The 21485-nt window shown below is 44.8% G+C and overlaps 1 protein-coding gene across 1 annotated transcript in view; it reads left to right on the top strand.

Annotated features, from left to right (window-relative positions):
* The window catches only part of LOC147722654 (uncharacterized), a 532792-nt gene that overhangs the window by 304620 nt on the left and 206687 nt on the right, over positions 1-21485 (top strand). Inside the window, 1 exon segment of the mRNA XM_086967342.1 lies at positions 8654-9763. Coding sequence (XP_086823468.1) covers positions 8654-9763 — 1110 coding nt within the window.

Here is a 21485-nt window from a genome sequence, read left to right as displayed (position 1 = left end):
ATAACAATTGATGGACAGAATGCAGAACAATGTCATTCATTCACCCCAGTACAGAGATAGGGACGTAAACCCATTGTTTTTTTGCTCACCATGCCTTTCCAGTTTTTCTTTTGCAAATATTTTCTTTCGCATATGTTGCCCTAAGTGGGAAGGGTATGCCCAGACATGGGTCTCGTGCTCACTACACCACTGGATTCAAGCTAGCCTGGCTGATGAAGGGTAATGCCCTGAAACAGGTACCAGGATGCTTGTTTCCGATCCAGGGAGGACCTGGTTTAGCAGTTCGGGCTGGACTGTTCCCACAAGGAACAGGGTTAAGACTTATTTGCATATGGCTGGGTCCAAACTGGGGTGGTGTGGTGAGAAAAAGAATGATGAATTAAACCAAGATCCTTGTGACTGGAGGTGAATGTTTGCATTGGCCAGCATTCCGTCCATCAATTTTGTCTTTTGCATGTCACCCAAAGTGGGAAGGGAATGCCCAGACGTTGGTCCCATGCACACTACACCAATGGATTCAAGCTTGCCTGGCTGATGAAGGGTGATGCCCTGACACCTGTCCCAGGATGCTTGTTTCTGGTCCCGGGAGGACCTGGCTTGGCAGTTCGGGCTGGACTGTTCCCACAAAGAACAGGGTCAAGACTGATTTGCATATGGCTGGGTCCAAACTGGGGTGGTGTGGTGAGCAAAAGAATGATGGATTAAACCCAGATCATTGTGCCTGGGGGGAATGTTTGCATTGTCCAGCATTCCGTCCATCAATTGTTCCTTTTGCATATGTCGCCCTAAGTTGGAAGGGTATGCCCAGATGTGGGTCCCGTGCTCACTACACCACTGGATTCAAGCTAGCCTGATGAAGGGTGATGCCCTGAAACCTGTCACAGGATGCTTGTTTCTGGTTCCGGGAGTACCTGGCTTGGCAGTTCGGGCTGGACTGTTCCCACAAGGAACAGGGTCAAGACTGATTTGCATATGGCTGGGTCCAAACTGGGGTGATGTGGTGAGCAAAAGAATGATGGATTAAACCCAGATCCTAGTGACTGCAGGTGAATGTTTACATTGTCCAGCATTCCGTCCATCAATTATTGCTTTTGCACTCCCAATGAGCATTTTGTATGAGTTTCTTATCTCCCGTAACTCTTTTATAAGCATTGATCAGGAGTTGTGCCTCATTAAACTTTCTGCGAGTCTGAGACTCCTCTTTCTTTTGTTTAGGTTATGCTTGAACCAGGGGTGGGAATATAGTTTTGTATCCTCTGAGCCAGAGTGGGGCTACTACCTCCATTATGTGTCTCATTGTTTATTTGTTGTGCTAAATTAGTTCTTGGACACTCTTCAATTCACTTAGGGGTGTTATATTCCTCTCGGAATGATAGAAAAGATCATCCCTGTTCATGTTTCTGCTATCTCATGCAGTGTTTGGGTGTGGGCCCTTGGCCTCTTGTTTTCTGTACGCATGCTGTGATGTGGAAAATGATTGGGTGATGGTTTGACCCATCAGTTGGGTTGATAAAGCTCCTTCATTTGATATGGTTTGATCAAGCGCAGCTCAATTATCATATGGGCTAGCACAACATTTTGATTGGTGCAATGTTTTTTAGATTGGAAGCCTGTAGGTTAACTTTGCCATTCCAATGGAGGTTAAAGTCTGCTAAAAAATAGTGTTTGGATATAGGAGGGAGTATACAGTAATTGCTTCCATTAGTTGTTCGAGAAACAACTGGTTCACCCCTGGGCGGTGGTATATGAGTATGCAATTTAGTTAGTGTTCTCCCTGCTGTGAAGATTTCGAATCCCATGTTTTCACATGAGGACAGGTCATCCACTAGGAAGGGATTATTTTGCATGAAGTTTAAATAAATGATTGCACTCCCACTGCTCTGCTGCTGCAGAATATCTAGACATTTGATGGTGAATTTAGGGTTGACTAGGATATCCATTAGGGGGGCAGAAGAGTGATTTAACGAGGTTTCAGTCAGGAATATCCTATTATGTTTGTGATAGAGGATTGGTTTGGGTATGTCTTTGGTATGTTTGTCCATTGATCTGCATTTGTGTAACATGCAATTCAGTGCATCCCTGGCACTTGGAACATGGTTATATGGTCTGGGATAAGTGGGATCAAAATCAGTTTCTCATGGTTCACAGTTAACACTTTGAAATGTGGCCTTCATGAATTGGTGTTCCCAACGATCAGTATATCAAAGACAGGCAATGTTGGGGTCTGCAAGGTTTCCTCGTAGGACTGAAGCAGAGATCTAATGTTAAACTTGGAAGGCTGACTGTGCGATCGCTTGGATTGATGAGTCTCATTTAGTACTGGAATGATGACAAGTCAAGAGTGATAATCTGGCTTTGTGGGCGATTGTCTTTTGGGAGTGGGTAAATACAAGTGATGTGTGAGCATCTTTATATCTTGCATGGATAGAAAAGCCACATTTAGGTTTGTCATGATGAATTTTAGCTGCTCACTAAGCTTGATGATTTTCTGATCTAGCCATTTGAAATGGGGTGCCTTTGTGAGGTAAGGTTCAGTCTGATGTTAAGGATATTCCCAGGGGTTGCCTCATCAATTTTTTCTATCTGGCATTCTATCTGACGAACTGCTCTCAGTGTGTGAGCATCAGACCATCTGGTGTTTAAGTTGGGTATTCTCTGTGGTGAGAGTGTGTGGCTATATTTGTTTGGGAGGGGTGCTGTATAGGACTCTGCCCCTCTGTTTTTTTTAGATGGGCAGACGAGTCATGTGAAGGATAGAGTCTACTAGACTTGCACCAAGCTGTGACTTGGTGGGGGCTGTAAGGGGCTGTATGGGAGACCCATTCAGTTAGGTAGTGAGGTAGGTTCAGGTGTTCCAATTCTATGAGTCCAAATGGAGTTTGGGGGTTACTGCCTGTGTTAGTTTATGGACCACATCAATAGAACGATGATTCAGTGTGGAGAGGTAGCTGGGGGATTTTGCCAGATTTGTTGCCTGGGATGGGAGGAAGGATATGACTCTTACGGACAAGGTTCTGGTGTTGTTGGTTGGGGTTGGTTTAATATGGTTTGGTTGAGTCATGGTAGGCAGAGTATGGAGTGGTTGCTTGATGGTTAGGTTGAAGTGGAGTTGTGAGAAATCAGGCACAGGGTAGCGAGTGATCAGTTGTTCTTTTTAGATTCAGGTCCGATGCTTAGATGAGTATTTTGCTGTTCATGTGGATTGATATGACTGCCTCAGCATTAAAAAAGAGGAGGGGGAGATGGATAATTTGAAACCGTCAGGTATTTTAGTCATGTTAGAGACCTCAAGGAGTGTGTTAATCGACTCTCTCTCCTGGGAAGTATGGCATGAGAAAAAGAGCATGGTAGATTTCAGAGCTCCTTTTTTCATACAGAAAAGGTGTCAGATATTAGAATTACAGGGAGGTCTTTTAGTAGCCCGTGAATTTATTTTGAAGGAGTTTGGGCAGGTTTTTGATAGCTTTTTTCAGGGGTAGAGTGAACTTGCCCAGTCATGCCCTGTCATGGTTGTAGTCTGAGTTGTGTGTCATGAGAGGAGACTTCAATTCAATCTGTCTTAGGATATGTGAGTGATCAGGGTGCTGCTTCTAACAAGACTTCACGGTCTCCTGCTCGCTATTGTTCAGGTTATTGTAGTCTACTTATATGGTCATAATCAAATGATTATATGCTACTGTATCTGGGTATACATATTTAATTGTGAGTCTAGAGAGATTTATTGTTTGCCTGTTGCAAACCTCATACTTTCTTTTTTGATGGGTGCTCCCTATCTCAGGATTGATTGGGCAGTTAGTAAAAGTTTGGATTGTCAAACTCATTTGAATAATTATTGCATCAGATTCTTGAAGACTACAAATATAGATGTCTCATTATGTGCCATGCACACAGGCAGTAACTATGCTACTAACACAATACAAGCTGTAGGGACCAAGGGACGGTTAAATCTGATGATATGCTGATCTGAATTAATTTGTCATGAGAACGTGGCTTTATTAAGGGCATGATTTTGATGTCAGTACGAAAGCCAATGGTTTCAATGCCAACCGCCTAACTTCAATCAAGGCGGTCGGAATTGAAACTGGCTGGTCATTCAGGCTAGCTTTAGATGTGCTCAAGGAGCCCATCGGCCAGTCGGAGTTGGCACGTAATCCCTATATGATGGTTTTTCCGCCGTCGGGATTACAATGTTGGTTTCCGACATGCTTTCCATGTCGGGCTTTCAACATAGAAACCCTGTTGGAAAGCGACTTTGGGGGCCCCTACCAGGGCCCCATTCTCCCTGCAGTCTCCGGTTGGTGGCCGAGGGTGCACCTATGTTGCCCCTGCTAATCCCTGCAGTGTGTGGGAGGCACCTTGCAGGGATTAACAGAATCTACGACCGCACCATGTAATAATTGTCGGTTTGTTCCGAATTCGTGATATTGGTTGGAGGAAACTCCTACCGACATTATAATCAGGGCTAAAGTGTGTAAAACATTTCAGAAATGTTTGGAAGAATAATGCATTCATAATAATATCTTTACTTATTTCATGGATTATTCATCGAGAAACCCCTTTTTGCCTATACCAAAGGCAAAAACGTATGTAGTTTACTAGCCACACCTAAGATTGCTTTGCCTCAACAAGATCAGCATGGGACTCGCAAGTGTAACAGCTGTACTCACTATAACAACGTTACTGTTGGGAACATATTAACTCATCCCTTATCTGGCAAAAAGATCAAGCTCAGACATTCCAGTGATTGCAATTTTTCTAATGTTATTTATTGTATCAAATGCCCATGTGGGAAAGCCTACATTGGCAAAACGGCGCACAAGCTCAAAATTCGGATTACGGAGCACAAGAGCAGAATACGTACAAAAAACATGACATCGAGTATAGCTACTCACTGGGAAGATGCAAAACATTCAATATCTCAATTACGTTTCCAAATAATTGAACAAGTACAGGTGAAACCTGGAATGGATATTAATACAATTTTGGTCCAAAGAGAGATTTATTGGATCCAAACATTAGGCACCATGCACCCTGCAGGTCTTAATGATCGGCTTGACATGAGTTGTTTCCTGTAATCCATATATACTACATTACCAGTCTGTTTTATATATCTACACACCTGGTGAAGGCTTGTCTATCACCCTACTCTTGTCATATTTCTTTTGTTCGTGAAAGTGTTCTTTTCTTTCCTTCTTTCACCCCGTTATGACCTGCATACATTTTGAATTACTTTTTGGATATCCTTCCCCTGTTTCACCTCCTCTGCCACCTTCCCAAGATGGCCCCTGGCCTCTCTGTTTCGCGTCCATTTTTCAGTTTATTTACTTGACCCCTGGTAGTATTCATCAGCATCCATTGAGATCTTGTTGATCCCTCTTTTCAATCCTTTTGCGCCGTTTTGCAGTTTCTTGGTTCCGTTTTTTATGTACGTTAGTGTACATGGTCATTGGATTTAGAAGCAATTCAGTATTGGTCTTAGTAAAAGTTTTTGCCTTCTCCAAGATGAGGCTCATGTTTTAGTTTCTATTTTAGTTCAGTCCGCTTTCTATGTGTATGTCGCGGCGTGTATTTCCGCCGGTCACCGTTTGAGCAGATTTACAGCGTCTTTTCTACGAACACTGCTACTTGAGTCAATATCGTCAGGTGAAGCTCTGGTTTACTTCCCAATCGGTAAGTTGTTGCAGCCATGGCTTTTTGATAACGTTTGCATTTTGAGAGTACATTGTCTCCCACAACGCGATCCCTCAGTGCGGTACAGATTCAGGTTCCCCTCTATTGGGGGTCCCTCACAGCATGGCCCAATAGCATTTCATTTATACTGGTGAGTGCTGTCCATGCATTTTTTGATTCTTCCTATGCTTAGTTTGCCATGAGTTTAACCGCTCGTTGTCATCTCATTACAGCCCTATATTTTGATCGTCTTTTGGCGAAACTCTTGGGTTACAGCATCTGGCCACTACTTTATCGTGTTTTAGGTGAGCACTTAGTGTTTTTCTACCACCATAAGTCTACCTCATACCACACTCCAGCTTTGTAATTATTGGTTTTATTTTTTATGTATTGGGATTCAACCGTTCAGCCAGGTATTTGGAATTCCATCTGGTTCACCATTTAGGTCGAGCCATTGGCTCTCCTTTTGGGTTCTTTTTTATTTTAAATAACTCCATCCACACGTCCAAGTTGTGAATTTATGTTTTACATTTGTCCTCACTGTATCCCTGCACATGGGTGGATTTCATCTTTACTTTAAACTTGCGACTTTCTATTCTTTAGATTGCATTTAGCATTCTCCTTTTTGTACTGGTACAATGGTACCTACATGTTTCTGCCTTTTGGAGACTGATATGTAAGAGTATATTGCAATGATATTCATGTTTGTTTCTACAGGTTTCCCCTGACGAAGGGACGCCATTGTCCTGAAATGCACCGGGCCTGCTTTTAAACATTTATGCATCAAGATTATATACCACAGCATAGCTATATGAATTGATTATTATGCAACAATGATATGATTTTGTTTTTCCATGATGCATTGTACATTTCCTTAATTCCTGTTAATGTTTTCAAATAATCTTTCTGAGTAACTTTGTATACACGAATACAACTCAAAGGATCATGATTGTGTTATAAATTGTTTCATTTTTTGGTGTTATATCACTTAGGATTACAGGGTCCGGTTGGGCTCTAGTGTACAGTGCACAGTGTTTACTACCGTTTGGGTTAGTATCTTATTCCTATTTAACTCATACGCTTGCAGGACAGCAAGCGTTACACTGTAGCACCACTGTTTATAGGTAGTTACATTAGGACTACATGGTCTATTGGTTAGAAAAGGTGTGCGCTTCCTCCCAACATACACTAAATGTACTCCAAGAATGCCACAAGGTTTGTGTGCCAAACTGTGGATGGTAGCCAATCCCAAGAAAAAAGTGTCTAACCATTCTTTGAACTTACTCCTTAAGAACTGGAGAATTTTCAAACAGCTTAGACTCGTAGACCTGCCTTACTCTTAAACTTATTCTACATTAATCCCTGGAAACGAGCCCTTTCTTTAAAATTGCCTTTGTGCTACATGCAAAACAGCACTCCTGTTCAATCCCTTTGTTCTGAAATTGTTCAAAGCTAGTGATAGTTCAAAATAAATGTACACCACTCTTGCCTACAGTTCCAAAATCAATATGCCTTTTCCTGCACCTTCCGTTGTACCCAGAACTGTTCTTTATCCTGGTTCCCCTTGATGTGCCACAATGTGTTAGTCAGATTGCTTCCTTTATTGCTCACCTTGACCCCCTTATTGGAGCTAGTTCAACTGCAACTGTACATTTGGCAATTAAATATCTATATGGCAGGTTAAGAAGTCAACAGGGAAAAAAGAGAAAAATGGCAAGCATGGCTAGGAAACCTAAAATTAAAATGATGGCATGTGTTGCACAAACAAAATCAAACACTGAGACATCAAGAAACAACCACACCTTGATAGGTCCTAACATTCCTGGATCCTCTGAGTACATAAATGAAGCAGTAAACAAGATACCCCTTAGTAAAAATAACCTGAAATCTCAAGTTCCAACTGGGAATTTGATATTGTATCTATTGCAATTGGAAGATCATGTACCCAAGGCAGCTGTAACTAAAGTTTGTTATGGGGACCCCTTTTAAACCGTTCTTGTCAAGTACTTTAAATATTTCAGTGCTTTTCCACGGACAAATGAAAGCTAAATCGAACCCGTACCATACCACAGACTCTAGACATTTTTCATACTGTGCCACAGGTGTCTACAGCAATTGATATTATACGGGGTTTAGACCTGAAAAACAAGCATGTTTCCTGAACAAGGTCTTCATGTGTGAATTTTCCTTCAACTAACTTTATGTTTGACTCTGGGCAACACATTAGAATATCTATGGCTTATCGCCTTGTGCCTTTACTCCTTTGTCCATTTACAATTACTCAGTGCAAAGCTAGAAGGAATAGTCTGGGTAAAGAAGGCTCTAAATCAAAAGGGTCAGTAGTTAGGAACTGTGCTTCTCCATCCACAACGTTTTTCCAATTCTTTATTGTTAGGGACCCTCAAAGGCCAGATACTATCGACTGAATCAACCAAGTGAAATGATGAGTATTGAAGATACTAGAGACTCTTCTGAATTTATGAATATTATGTGATGTTTATCTCTGAAACTGCCTGAGTGTACTTAGTTCTAAGGTTTTCTCCACAACCACTTTCTTAAAATGGAATATGGCTGACTTAGGTAAACTAGATTGCTACAAGTTTCCACCACTCTTAAATATGGATGTCATTACTAGCTCAGCTATACAAACTTTGTAAACATCTATTTGTAATTCATCAATTTAATAATGATTTATGCTTTTAATTGTCATTTGGGAGCTAGTCAGCTATATGTCTGCACGCTATATTTTATTCAATTCATGTTTTTATTTCTGGGATTTATAAGCTTCTGCATTAAATCTTCAGTGTAAATTGTAATACATAACGGCAATGCATCAATTGGAAACTCAATGTTATGCCAGGTCATCTAGATAGGAACAACTTTAACCAAGCTCTCTGTCGTATGGGTTTTCTCAACACTGACCTGCTCGTTTTTCTTTGTTTTCGAATAGCTCGAGATTGGTACCGCTGAATCCCCGGAAAAGCATCTGAATTCCTCATCTTTAGAGCAGGAGAATTTGTTTGCAACAACCCCAAAAGGAGATGCAGAAGATCAAGGCCATGAAAGCGTGGTAGTGATGCACTCAAACAGTGTTTTAAGTGTCAAGGTAGCCAACCTTCAGGGTGACATTGAAAAACTGAAAGAAGCCAACCACTTTCTAAGTGCCTATGAAACCATCCTGAAGATGTATGAACAAAAGAACTCAAGGCTTGTCTCTGAGAAACTGCAGCTGCAGCAAATGACAATAACCCTGAACAACGTTATTAAGAAGTTAGAGCAGGATGAGCAAAAGTGCCAGACTCAAATCTTGAATCTGCAGTACGAGAACTTAACTTTGATGACCAAAATTGAAGCACTGCAGATGGAAATTGTGGAACAAGAATCTTGCGATCAGACAATAAAAAACCTAAAGAGGAGCATTAAAGACCTCACAGATTCAAACAGCCAGATTCTGGTGGAGAAGCAGGCGACAGAACATTCACTCAGCTACTTGCAAGAGGCTTTCACCAATGCTCAGCAGCAGCTGCAGGAGTCAGAAGCTAATAGGAAAGATCTGAAAAAGCAACTAGATAAACTCAGGTCAGATCATATTATGCTCCAAGACAAGCACAAGGCAGGGGTGGAGCAGAGGACCAAATCCATGAACCAGTGCTTAGAAATGGACTACACCATCAGCAAGAAAGAAAAACAAATAGAAAAGTTGCATCATTCCAATGAGAAGCTGGAGAGCGAAGTGAAAGCTGCCACTTTGGCTTTGGAGAGACTTGAAGAGGAGAAGACGATCTTGGGAAAGCAGCTGCTATCTTTGCAGGAGCAGCGTAAGCTAGAGGCTGATGTTAGAATGGCAGAAAAGGAACAGTTTGAAGCAAAGTACTCTTGGCTTGTATCGGAAGTTCAACTTTTGCAAGCAAACTTTGAGAGTGAGCGGGTAGAAACTGAGAATCTTAAGCAACATATGGATGTGGTCCTGAAGGAGCACTTTCAGTTTAAGGAGCAAGCAGCTGAGGCTAAGGACCTCAATCGCCAAATGGTGGCAGAGATAGAGAGCTGGAAGCATCACTATGAGAAAGCCATCGCATCACACCATGAAAAGGTATTGATTTTACATCATGTCAGCAAACTCACACTTATCTATCCCCTTTTATCTCATGTAGAGAATAATGAACACTGATCTCATCAATGCACTCTTATTTTCCATAAACATTTGTTAACTCATGTAATAACTATGGGGTCTATTAAAAAACTGCATGTTGTACTACGTTTTGTAGTACTACAAAGCGTACTACGAAATGCTATTCATAAACCTATGTGGGAAGTTTACGCCTCTGCCTTTCCTATCTTTTTCTGTGCAGAGAGCTCCACCATGAGTGTGGAGTCTCTGCACGTTTGAGTACAGGTTTTAGTAGTAAATATGTGAGGGACAGAAGAGAGTGGCTGGAGAATGGGGAAAACTTTCCTACTGAAGAGAAGGGCAATAGAACAGGTAAGGAGAGGTTTACGGGAGGGTCAGCAAGGGATATAGGGAGGGACATGTACCCTTCAAGCAAAGAGTGTGCCCATTCCTATTCACAAAGTGTACTACTTTTACTACAGCCACAAAGGGACTCAAACAGTAGTAAATTACTCCAGATCCAAGCTGAAGTAAATCCAGTACTACACATGGCCAACCAATAGTAATGCAAGACGCTCTCATAGAAATCAGTGGAGTTAGGGACTTAAACCCCTTAGGGACAAAAATTAACAAAATAAATTAATTTGAATAGTTACAAATATAAATTTAATTTCATGTTAAAAATATATAAAAAGTATATATTTTTAATTTAATTCTAACATTTTTAATAACATTTTTGATGTTTAAAACTAACGTGACAATCATTTTTATTGAATATAATGACAATATCTTTACTGAATTCTGCTCATCACTTTTAACAACTCAATGCATACGAAAGAGATTTTTAACTTTCTGGGGGGAATTTATTTTCTAATTTAAACTTGAGAAAATGAAAAATAATTTTAATGGAATTAAATATTTTTTAAATAATAGCATTTGTAATTCAAAATTGAGTTACTAGTATATGTAGCATTGTTTTCCTTAGTACCACATTTAAAACACATATATAAAATTGATTTAAATTGTTGTTTAACATAAAAAATATTTTTCAAACTTTTTTATAAGTTCAATAAACTGTTTTACTTTGCTCTATACATACCTCAAAGAGGCTCCGTAGTCAGGCGGAGATCTCTGTATGGAAAAGTACATGGGAATGTTCCCTACACTTTACCATAGGGAAATCTCCAACCCAGTGGCAGAGACAGTACCAGGGGTTTGCCATATGTGTTGTTCGACTTACTAATGTTTTGTTTTTGGTAGTAACTTACACTTGTAAATTGGACTCCTTCCCTTATTTCAGGCGGTGAAGACATGTAAGTTTACACTTTTTAATAACTTTACGCTCTAATTTTGTGAATAGCAAAAAGTAGAAAAATTACAAAAAAGTGTAAGAGTAAATTTACAAGTGTAACTTACCCTTATGAATAACCTCAAAAATATTTACAAGTAGACTTTTAAAAAGCAATTGGTATGAACAACATTTTCTTAACTGTTAAATTTGTGACATAAATTCAGTGTCATCGATTTCGTAAATTTTGTCTGAGTGATTATTAAATTCAAGATAAGCAACACTGGGCTAGGTATTAATCTGGTTTGGCAATTCTTTGCCCTAAGGGAGAACGCTCTATCCCATTTGTTAATGTGATAGGACATAAACATCTCTCTTTTTGTACTTTTAAGTTAGTAGTTTGATGCAAAATGATAAAGGAATGAGTTTAATATATATGAGATAAACTACTCACTGCTGCACATTCTAAGGATATTACAAGTCACCTCGGAGGTCTATAACCTTATAAAGAAACGTGGCCTTCTGCCTCGTTCCTCTATATCGTCATGGAACTCCTCAGTGATTAACTATATCCTTATAATTTACTGCAGGGGGTAATTGATCACTTATATAATAGCTGACTTGTGGCGCACCCAATAGGCAATTAAAAAGGAGTTATGTACCGTTCAAATGTATTAACTTATTCAAGTTGCGTTTTGACGTTATACAGCCACTGCTGGAGCCAGCAGAGGAGGGGGAAAGGTAGGTCAGGCCACAGAGCATAATTTATGCAGCAACTTAAGGAACGAAATTAAAATATGTTTTTTTTGTCTTCTGCTTTGGTTTTCCAGCTATATATACAGTGACAAGCAGAAAGGAGATATTTATGACATGTTTATTTTTTGAACTCCTTAGGTAACTATAGAAATGTCTGAATCTTTCTGCATGTTTTTACATAGTCCGAGCTACTGCAGCTTTAAAAAAAAAAACCTGACTAGTATTAAACTGCTTCTAATATCTTTTTGCAACAAACATCAAAGCGGTTTACTGGTTTGCTGTAGAGGGCCCCTAGGTAACCCTCCCGCCCGGTCTGACATCTGTCTAGGTGGAAGGCCGGATTCAGGGGCGAGACATGTATCCAGTGGTTGGTGGCCACCAGTTGCGACGACCAATAGTAAAGGCGCAGGTTAGGCAAGGTGATGCCTCCGTCATACCAACTCTGGGTAAGCTTGTGGAGGGCGATGCGGGCCGCCCCACCATCCCACAACAGAAGTCGCATTTCACTTTCCACAGCATTGAAATAGGAGTCAGGAATCGGGAAGGGACAATTCTGCAGGGCATAGAGGAAGCGCGGGAGCACCAACATTTTAAATAAGGCCGCCCTGCCAGGGAGGGAGAGTGGTAGAGATCGCCAGTGAGCTACGTCACTGTGCAGCCTGTGTAGGGGACCCAATAAGTTCCAGTCATGGAACACTGTGGGATCCGGGGTAACAAAGATACCTAGATATTTAAAGCCATCTTGAGCCATCGTAATGGAAAACCCTCGGGGTAACCGGGGCGGGGGGCCGAGCAGCATGTATAAAGTCGATTTAGACCAATTGATCGAATAACCCGAATATTTTCTGAAATTAGTGAGGACATGGAATAGACTATTAATAGAGGACCGGGGGAAGTAACATATACCAGGATTTCGTTGGCATAGAGGGACATTTTATCGGTTATCTCGTCATTCCATTGGAGGCCTCTAATGGAAACGTCCGTGCGGACCCAGTGGGCCAGGGGTTCCAGGTTGAGGGCAAAAAGTAGTGGTGACAAGGGGCAGCCTTGTCGGGTCCCCCTGTAAAGTCTAAATCGTCGAGACGTATGGTTGTTAACTCGCACTTGGCCCAATAAGTCTGTATATAGGAGTTGTACCCATTGGATAAACTTGGGGCCAAAGCCAAATCTAAGCAGTACCTCAAAGAGATAGGACCACTTGATCGAATCAAACGCCATCGTGGTGTCGAGGGACATAATGGCGGCATCTTGCTGTATAAAAGGCTGCATTCTCAGAACAATATTGACCCTCCGTAGATTCAAGGCCGTATTGCGCCCCGGGAGGAAACCTGATTGGTCGTCATGGATGAGGGAGGGAAGCACGACGAGGAGCCGATTGGCTAGAAGCTTAGCCAGGATCTTAGCCTCCGCACTAATCAGAGAGATCGGTCTATAGGAGCCGCAGTCAGTGGGTGGTTTATTCGGCTTGAGGATGACCGCTATGGAGGCCAGTCTTTGATCAAGTGGCAGGGTGCCCCTATCCCGACTATCTTCAAACATATTTTTGAGATGTGGGACGATTCTGGGAGCCATGCCTTTCAGAAATTCAATGGGGACTCCATTAGGACCCATAGCTTTCCCAGAGTTAACGGCAAAAAGCGCCGTAGTTAGCTCGTCCATCGTAATGTCAGCGTATAGGGTCTCTTTTTCAGTCTCTGAGAGGGTAGGTAGGCGCATCTCCTCTAGGAGTTGTCTGGACTCCTCCGAGGTATAGCGCGCTCCAGCAGAATAAATATGTGCCAGGTGGTCGGTGAAAGCCTCCGCTATTTCCTGCGGATCTACGGTTGTCGACCCATCCGGTCTCACAATGGACGACACACAGACATTTCCCTGTTCGCGCCGTTCCAACCATGCAAGCATCTTCCCCACACGGTCACCAAATTCATATACACAGTGGCGTGTGTGAAGTAATCGGGCCTGTGCCTTTTCCTGTGCCAGTGCTTTATAGTCGAGTTGCTGGGCTTGGAGACGGCGGGCCATCTCGTCCGAGGGGGCAGTGTTGTGGGACATTTCAAGACGCAGAAGGTCAGATTCGGCCTGATGGATCTGTCCATTGTATTTCCGTAGATATCCAAGTTTGAGCGCCAGTGCTTTACCTTTAATGACCGCTAGGGATGCTTCCCAGATTGTGACTGCTGAGTGTACCAATCCAACGTTTTCTGTAAAATAGAAGTCAGTATGCTCAATCAGGCAGTCTTTAATGTCTGGAATCTGCAGAAGCCAGGGATTGATAATTATGGGACCCCGGGTGCATCGGTGGTGGTACACTAGATCCACACTAAGAGGATAGTGGTCAGAGATGCCCTGGGGAAAACCCTTTGGTCATGTGAAGAAGCCAACGTCTTTTGTGGGGCAGAAAAAATAGTCAATCCGGGACATGCTGTTGTGTGCGTTCGAATAATGCGTGAAATAAGGCGTATCGGGGTAATGGGTTCTACAAACATCCTCAAGTCCCATAGCCTGTACAAACTCTGAAGGGTCAGAACTATGCCTGTGTGAGCTGCGCCTAGGCTGTCGGTCAAGTTCGTCACTCATCGTCATGTTAAAGTGTCCCCCAATGAGAAGTGTGCCGGTAGGGAGTCCTATCAGTTGGGTGCCCAAGTCTTGGAGGATATCCCGACCCAGAGTCGGTGGGAGGTATGCCGATATGATGTTCAGAGGACGTCCCTCCCAGGCGGACTCAACGAGTGCAAAGCGGCCCAGAGGGTCAGCCCACGTCTTCGTGTAAGTGAGCGCTAGACTCTTTTTAACAAGAATCCCTGTACCCCGGGACCCAGAGGTGAACCCCGCGTGTACCAATAGTCTATAGCCTCCTCTCTGAAGTGCTTGACAAGTGTTGCCCACCCAGTGTGTCTCCTGCAACAATACTATGTCGGGGGAGTGGCGCCGTAAGTATTGGAGGACTATACCGCATTTATTTTATGCCCTAACCCGTTGACATTCCACAACATTATCATGATGGTTCTAGAAAGGGGCTGCGACATAATGGTGGATGTTGTGGGGTCTGTGTAGGTGTGACAAGAGGAGAACCAACTTGCACAACTGAGTGACCTTGGAACGTGAGACCAGGGGATCTCCGGACCTCTTGGGGACTATGTACTACCAGATGGATCTGATACGCCAAGGTTGGACCCTGAAGAAGATTTTGATTGTAACAAGGAAAGACTCTGCTATAAGGGAAAAATACAATAGTCAAAAACAATAACACACCCCCCTACCCCCCGTCCTCCCACAAACTCTCCCTGCCCCTCTGCCTGCGGACCTAAAACTATCCACTTCCCAACTCGGCAGAGTGCCTGTCGCCCTCCCAATCATGCGCGGGGTATTTGGTGAGCCGTACATGCCACACGCCATAAGTCATCATGGTAAACAAGAAAACAAATTCACAATTCGAACCAACCTGTGCGCGTACATAAGTCATAAAGAAAGGAACATAACATACGTTTAAGATGATCGTCCAGCCCTGTGAACAAAAGGGGAATTAGACGGTATAGAGCAGAAGTGAAGTCTTCAGTACACTGCTCTGAGTGGCATCTCTGTCCCCGACACTGGTGGTCTAGCCGGAGTATTAGCGGTCATCTAGGCCAGCCATCAAGTGTTTGGAGGCTAAATTGTTCATCGGTCTCGTCTTCCCTCGGTTGGTCTTGTCGCTCCGAAGGACGATCTTGGCGGTCTCCCGTCCCAGAGCTGCCACGATTAGTCTGGGGTTTTCCGACCTGGCGCCATCCCTCCAGCCATTCCCACGCCGCCTCTGGTGATTCAAAAAACCATGCTTTGCCCCCCGCTTCAACCCGGAGCTTCGCCGGGTAGAGCATGGAGTATTTGATGTTTCTGTCTCGCATAGCTCTCTTAACTTCCAGGAAACTGCGCCGACGTGCCTGCACTTTAACGGTGAAGTCCAGGAAAAATGTGATATGGGCTTCATCCAGTTGTACGGGGGCTCCCGCAGGGGCTGTCTGTAGGATTGAGTCCCTGTCCCGGAAGTTGAAGACTCCCGCTATGATGGGGCGTGGGGGGGCCCCCGGCTTTGGGCGGCCCCCCGGGTCCCTTTGGGCCCACTCAATTGAAAAATAGGCGGAGAAACGTTTGGGCTTGAGGTGTTTTTGGACGAGCTCCTCCACAAATAGGTCCGCCGCCTGTCCCTCCATTCACTCTGGAACTCCTAGGATGCGGATGTTGTTACGTCTCGCTCTACCTTCGTAGTCATCCAGGAGTTCGCCCATGACGAGCTGTTGTTTTTGCAGGTGTGCCACTTGTTGCTGGAGGGTCGATGTGTTGTCAATGAGAGCAGCAGTCTTGACCTCGACGTCCTTGACTTTAGAGTCTATCTTTTGGAGGTCCACCCGCAAGAGGGTGACCTCGATATTAACGGAGTCAATGCGGGTTTTAAGGGAGGTTCGTACCCCCGCGATAACCTCCATCACATCCTCCAGAGTGAGGGACTTTACTGCAAGCGATGAGGGCGCACCTTTTGGATAACCCTCGGGGGATGGTCCTTGCCTTCACCCATGGAGGCCCAGGTGAGTTTGTTAATCTGTTTCTGGGTGGAGGATCTATTTCCCCTGTTATTTGCCATGGGGAAGGCAGCGACGATCGGAGAGTCGTGAAGTTAGGCAATGCCCACACCCGATATTGCACAGATCAAAAATGTGTGGCCCCTTTGAGGGCGCCCAGTCCAAGCCAGCCAGGTGGGCTCTGTGCGTTCGTAACTCCCCCGGGTTCACCAGCCGGTTGGTAGGGCTCCGGCGCTCACAAACGTCGCCAATTTGAGGGGAGCAGAGGTGACAGCGTCACGAAGGGGAGGATGTTTCGAGGCGGGAGCGGTACCAGTGACCTACAAGGGCAGAACCATCAGGTAAAGGATGGCTGTAGTTCAGGGGTCCCCAGAGACAGTGCCACACAAGACAATGGCACCAGGTCCCAGTAATGGAGCGCTTGCCACTGCGAGGCAAAGTCCTGACCCGCGTCCCCAGATGCACTGAGTCGTGCTCCACAGAGTGGTGGGTCCCGGTCACTGTCTTCCTGGGCGAGCCTCGGGGGTCGGGGAAATCACCCCCTGTCAGCAGGAGGCAGTGTTGCGGCCAATGCGGGAGCTCAGGAGGGTCTGCAAGTCGAAGCGAGCGAGTCCCGGCACTGGGCCCAAAGCCGGGGACTCGCGTAGCCACTCACCCGGTCACCAGGGCAGGACGCGTCTCCAATCCGGGGGCTGCTGTCTGCCTATTATGCTCAGGCGAGACCCATTCTGGCAACAGACAGCTGCCACGCTCAGCTCCGGCATCACAAGACCCCTCCGGCAGCTTCCCTGGGTTCCGACAGCGGTATCAACAATGGACACCGCGGCGGGTCGCGGTCACAGCCGCCATTTTCAGGACGCGAGCCCGTCTCGCCACCTTAAGGTTTTCGCCGGTGTAGTCCGTCAGGGCACCCAGGAACAGGACAGCTCACGCACAGGTCAGCAACAAAGCTGATCCCCCGTTGTCATGGGGATCAGAAGGGCAAAAGACAGAGCAGTGTGTCGGACCAACTGGCGAGGGCCGAGGAGCCAGTTCAGAAAGCGGCCATTCCTCTCGGCTGCAGACCACGCCACCCGCATTACTTGCCTCTTTGACCTTTTTTTTCATTTCCTTTGTGGCCTCTTGCTCTTTTCCCCTTTAGTCCTTTTCCTTTAAACTTGAACTCTCTCAAGTGCTTCTTTTTCTTTTCCCCCCTCTTTGTTCCCCTTGAGCCAGTTTCCCCTTTGCGACGGCCTTTCCTGCCTCCTCTCCTGCGCACCGTTCCTGTTTCCTGCCACTTGCTCCACACCTGCTCCCTACCACTGTGGCTCCGCTCCTTACCTACTCCTATTTAATGGTGGCTACAGCGAGAATGCATGTAGTGGGCTTGCTTCTGGCATATTGAAGGCGTACCAAATCAAGGTTATCTCTGCCCACCTGCGTCCCGCTTGCACCCAGAGACAGGAACTCTGGCCCTCACCCCACCCGCTGCTACCCGCGCCAATACCCTCCTTGCTCTGACACTTGTGCGCACCTCCTAGTGTAGCTGGCAGGCCTCCAGGACAGACGTTGGAGATGCGTTTTCTGTGTTACATTGTAACTGATGCAGAATGACACAATTTGATGCTGGACTATGCATTGCAACAGTGTGCGGCTCCTAATTGGAACCGATGACGAGCGACGTGAAGACTCACATCAAGGACAGAAGGTACAAACCTGTTTCTGGCCCACGCTCCATCACACCCTGCACTATGTACCTTTAGGGCCTACCTTATGGGTGACTTTGTCCTGGTCCAGTACAGCCAGATAACCACGGTTGGTGCTTTGTGCTTTTTGGAGCTATTTGCACTTAAAATTGAATGGGTTTTTGTCATTCGGGTATCATTTTATTTAATAAATGCTACTCTATTTTTCTTTGGGATTTTTCTTGTGTTGTGATTTCGCTTTATTCATGTTTGCGTGCTGCGTAAATACTGTACACATTGGGGCATATTTATATTTTTTTCAGGCAATGCAGCAATACACCTTGCTGCACTGCCCTGTGCTGCACTGTGTGAAAGAGAGAGGGCAGGAATGTGCCATATCTAGTACGATGTCGCTTTGCACAGGTGCACTTTTGGCTGTCTAGCGCCAACACAGGCTCCCTTGCATCATGGTTCAATCATGCTTGCGTTGCAGGCAGGATAGTTTGTGTGCAGGAAGGGAAACCTACCTTCTCAAAAACAATCCTTTGAGGCTTTTTTCTCTTTCTATGCGTGCTGCAGAATTCAGCACACATACAAAGAGGAAAAAACAAGGCAAAATAAAGATATTTCTCCTTTGTATGCCACCCTCTAGCAGGCGTGGCGTTTTGATGCATTTCTAGTTCTACCACTCACTGGAAATCTGGGAATATGCCAAAATCCATGGGTGGATGCGTGGGAACAACCGAGCGCCACCCATGGAATGCGTCCATGGCATTGAAGTGGCATAGTGAGGCTTGGTAAATCTCACCTAGGATTTGCATTGCACTTGCCTTACCTTGCGCGGTGCAAAGGTGCTGCAAAACTTTTATTAATATGCCCCATTGCCTCTAAGTTAAATCTGACTGCTTTGTGCCAAGCTACCAGAGGCCCCTGACAAGGATTATTGTTGTTGCCTGAGTGGGGCTTCCACCTCCCTTAACCAACAACCCAATTTAGCAGTGATTGCCTCACTTTGTTTTTGAGCTGGGGTAACTGCAGTACATGCATGACCTCGAGACATGTTGTGGTATAGGAATGCACTTTAAAGAGTGCAAAAGCAGAAAACATCCACTGAGCTCTGCTCTGAGCCAACGCTTCTGTTCATTGTGAGGATTGTGGTGTATATATGGTATGGTTGTGAAATCTTACCATGAATACACTCACAAAACTGTCTTGGGTCCTTTCAGGCTTATTTTTCAAACCTTTATCTCAACACTCGGTAGCTGTGGCTTTGAGCAGCATGACTTTATCAAATGAACTGCTCTAAAGCATTTAGAAGCACCAAACAATGAAATAAGAAAGTCACACACCACGAAAGAAATCCAACCCCAATTTATAAATATAGAAACCCAAAACCAATTCACAAAAATAGATTATATTTGTATAAAGTTGTAGACACTAAGATGAGCAAATTCCATTGGAGGTTTCCAGAGATATAGATTTGTAACTAACATACAAATCTCAGCAATTTAGTCCCAAGAGCAAACAAGCAGTGCAAACTGTATAGTTTAGAAACTTTTCAAAAGTTTGAAATAGTTGTGTTTTGCTACTCCAGCCTGAGTGGGGTGATCAATTTCAGCAGGGAAAAGTTCAAGGGAGCCAATAAGGAGTATTTGGACAAATACCTGGTCATCAAAGCAGACGAAAGTCCAGTTCCACACTTTATATCAAGACCACCATAGACTTCATTGCAGCAGTCCTGATGTTGGGGATGCAGGATGCTTGGGGGCGGAAAGATGCTCTGGGTGCTGTGCAGTACACAGGGTTGTCCTTGAGGTCATTCCTAAGTCCACGGGTACGGTGGGGTGACTTTATCATTGAGGCCATTGTCTCTCGAAGTCCTCTTTGAGCAAGTAGAAAGCCAGTGGGGGCTGGGCTACCGGTCTCCATACAAAGCGGGTTCAGCGGTATCCTTTGGCAAAAGCTGGTGTCTTTCTTTGGCTACCAATCTGGACTCCGATTACACTCCTTGGTCCAGCAGACTCGGGTGCAACTTCTTCATGTCGAGGATCAGCCTCTTAGGTTGCCCAGCGGTGGTCATTTGTGATTTGAAGAATGCGGACACTGACTTGCCAGAATGGGCTATTTCTGCTTTTCTGACCATGTTGCTGGTTCCGGGGGGAGGGGAGGGAAGTAAGCCATCTGACCCTTGGAGTAACTTCTTTGGTCTACTGCTCATGAGTGATTTTTCCATGAGCCAGGAGCCAAGGGCACAGTCCTCTCTTTTCTAATCGAGGGTGTGGCAGGTGCAGTCCAGCAGTTAGTGCAGCCTCCCTTGCTAGGTCTAGGGAATGTCAGGGCAGTCTTTATTTGGCCCTTTCTCCAGTTTCGTCATGTTCAGAGGTTCAAGGTGCCAGGGGTGCCATATTTAGGCCCAGAAAGTGCCCTCGGGGATGGTGCGGTCACTCGCTAATGGGCTACCAGGATTCCTCCTGCCCTGTGACAACTTCCGGTTCCGTGTGGCATCTAGCAATAACAGAGTGCACTATTCTGCCCACTACCAAGATGTCTAAATTCTTCCTTGGATATTAGGGGCTTGGTAGCCCACCCTAGAGGTGTGGCTACTTGTGGCCTACACGCCCACAAGGAAACTGGTTTGCCCGCTGGTTTCCCCTCTCTGTTTCCGCCGCCAGCCTGTCTACCTAAACAAGGGGCAGCCCCACAAGTGTGTGAATGCCATTTGCCCACTAAAGGTGGCTTCCCCCTTTGAAGCTCCCCTTTTCGGCCAAAACCCTTTGTGGCTTACTTCAAGGGGGAGATAACACACCCTTCTGTAGCAGGCCTCCACTGTTTCTGAGACTGGGAGTCCTTTACAGTAGTTCCCAGGAGGGCAGAAGGCTGTCTGGTGGCCAGCAACTGTGCAAGGCCACCGGACAAAGTGGGCAATGGAGTGGCAACTTTCTAAAAGTTGCCTTGTCTTAAAAGTGACCTTAAATTTGATTTGGGCATCATGTCAGGTTTAATGCTGCAATTAATACCTCAAAGTACCCATTTTAGTAGCTCCATTCAAAAGTTAGATGGACCAAGGGGTCAGCCAGTAACCCTGTGTTAGCCAATGGGATTACTAACTTTAAAACAGCAAAAATGACAATTTGGAAGTTTTGCTATTAGGACATTTTGAAAGTGTATTTTATTTATATAAAGCTCCCTGCCTTAGGGCTCTATAGGTTGTGTATAGGGTGACTTACATATATTGTTACAGGAAGTGGGGGATTTACCACAGGTTTAAATTGAAATGTCTAACTAGCAGTTTTAAAACTGTTCTTCCAGGCTGCAGTGGTGGCAGGGAGCACATTTTGTGCTTTGTCAGATACAGGGTGGCACAATCAGTGCTGCAGCCCTGGGTGGTCACTCTAACTTACATGCCCTGGGTACCGTTGGTACCATACACTTGGGACTTGTAA

Source organism: Lissotriton vulgaris, chromosome 4_1 (genome assembly GCF_964263255.1).
Source record: "Lissotriton vulgaris chromosome 4_1, aLisVul1.2, whole genome shotgun sequence".
Taxonomy (NCBI): domain Eukaryota; kingdom Metazoa; phylum Chordata; class Amphibia; order Caudata; family Salamandridae; genus Lissotriton; species Lissotriton vulgaris.
Note: the sequence above shows the minus strand (reverse complement) of the source record. Positions and strands in the feature narration are given on the sequence as shown.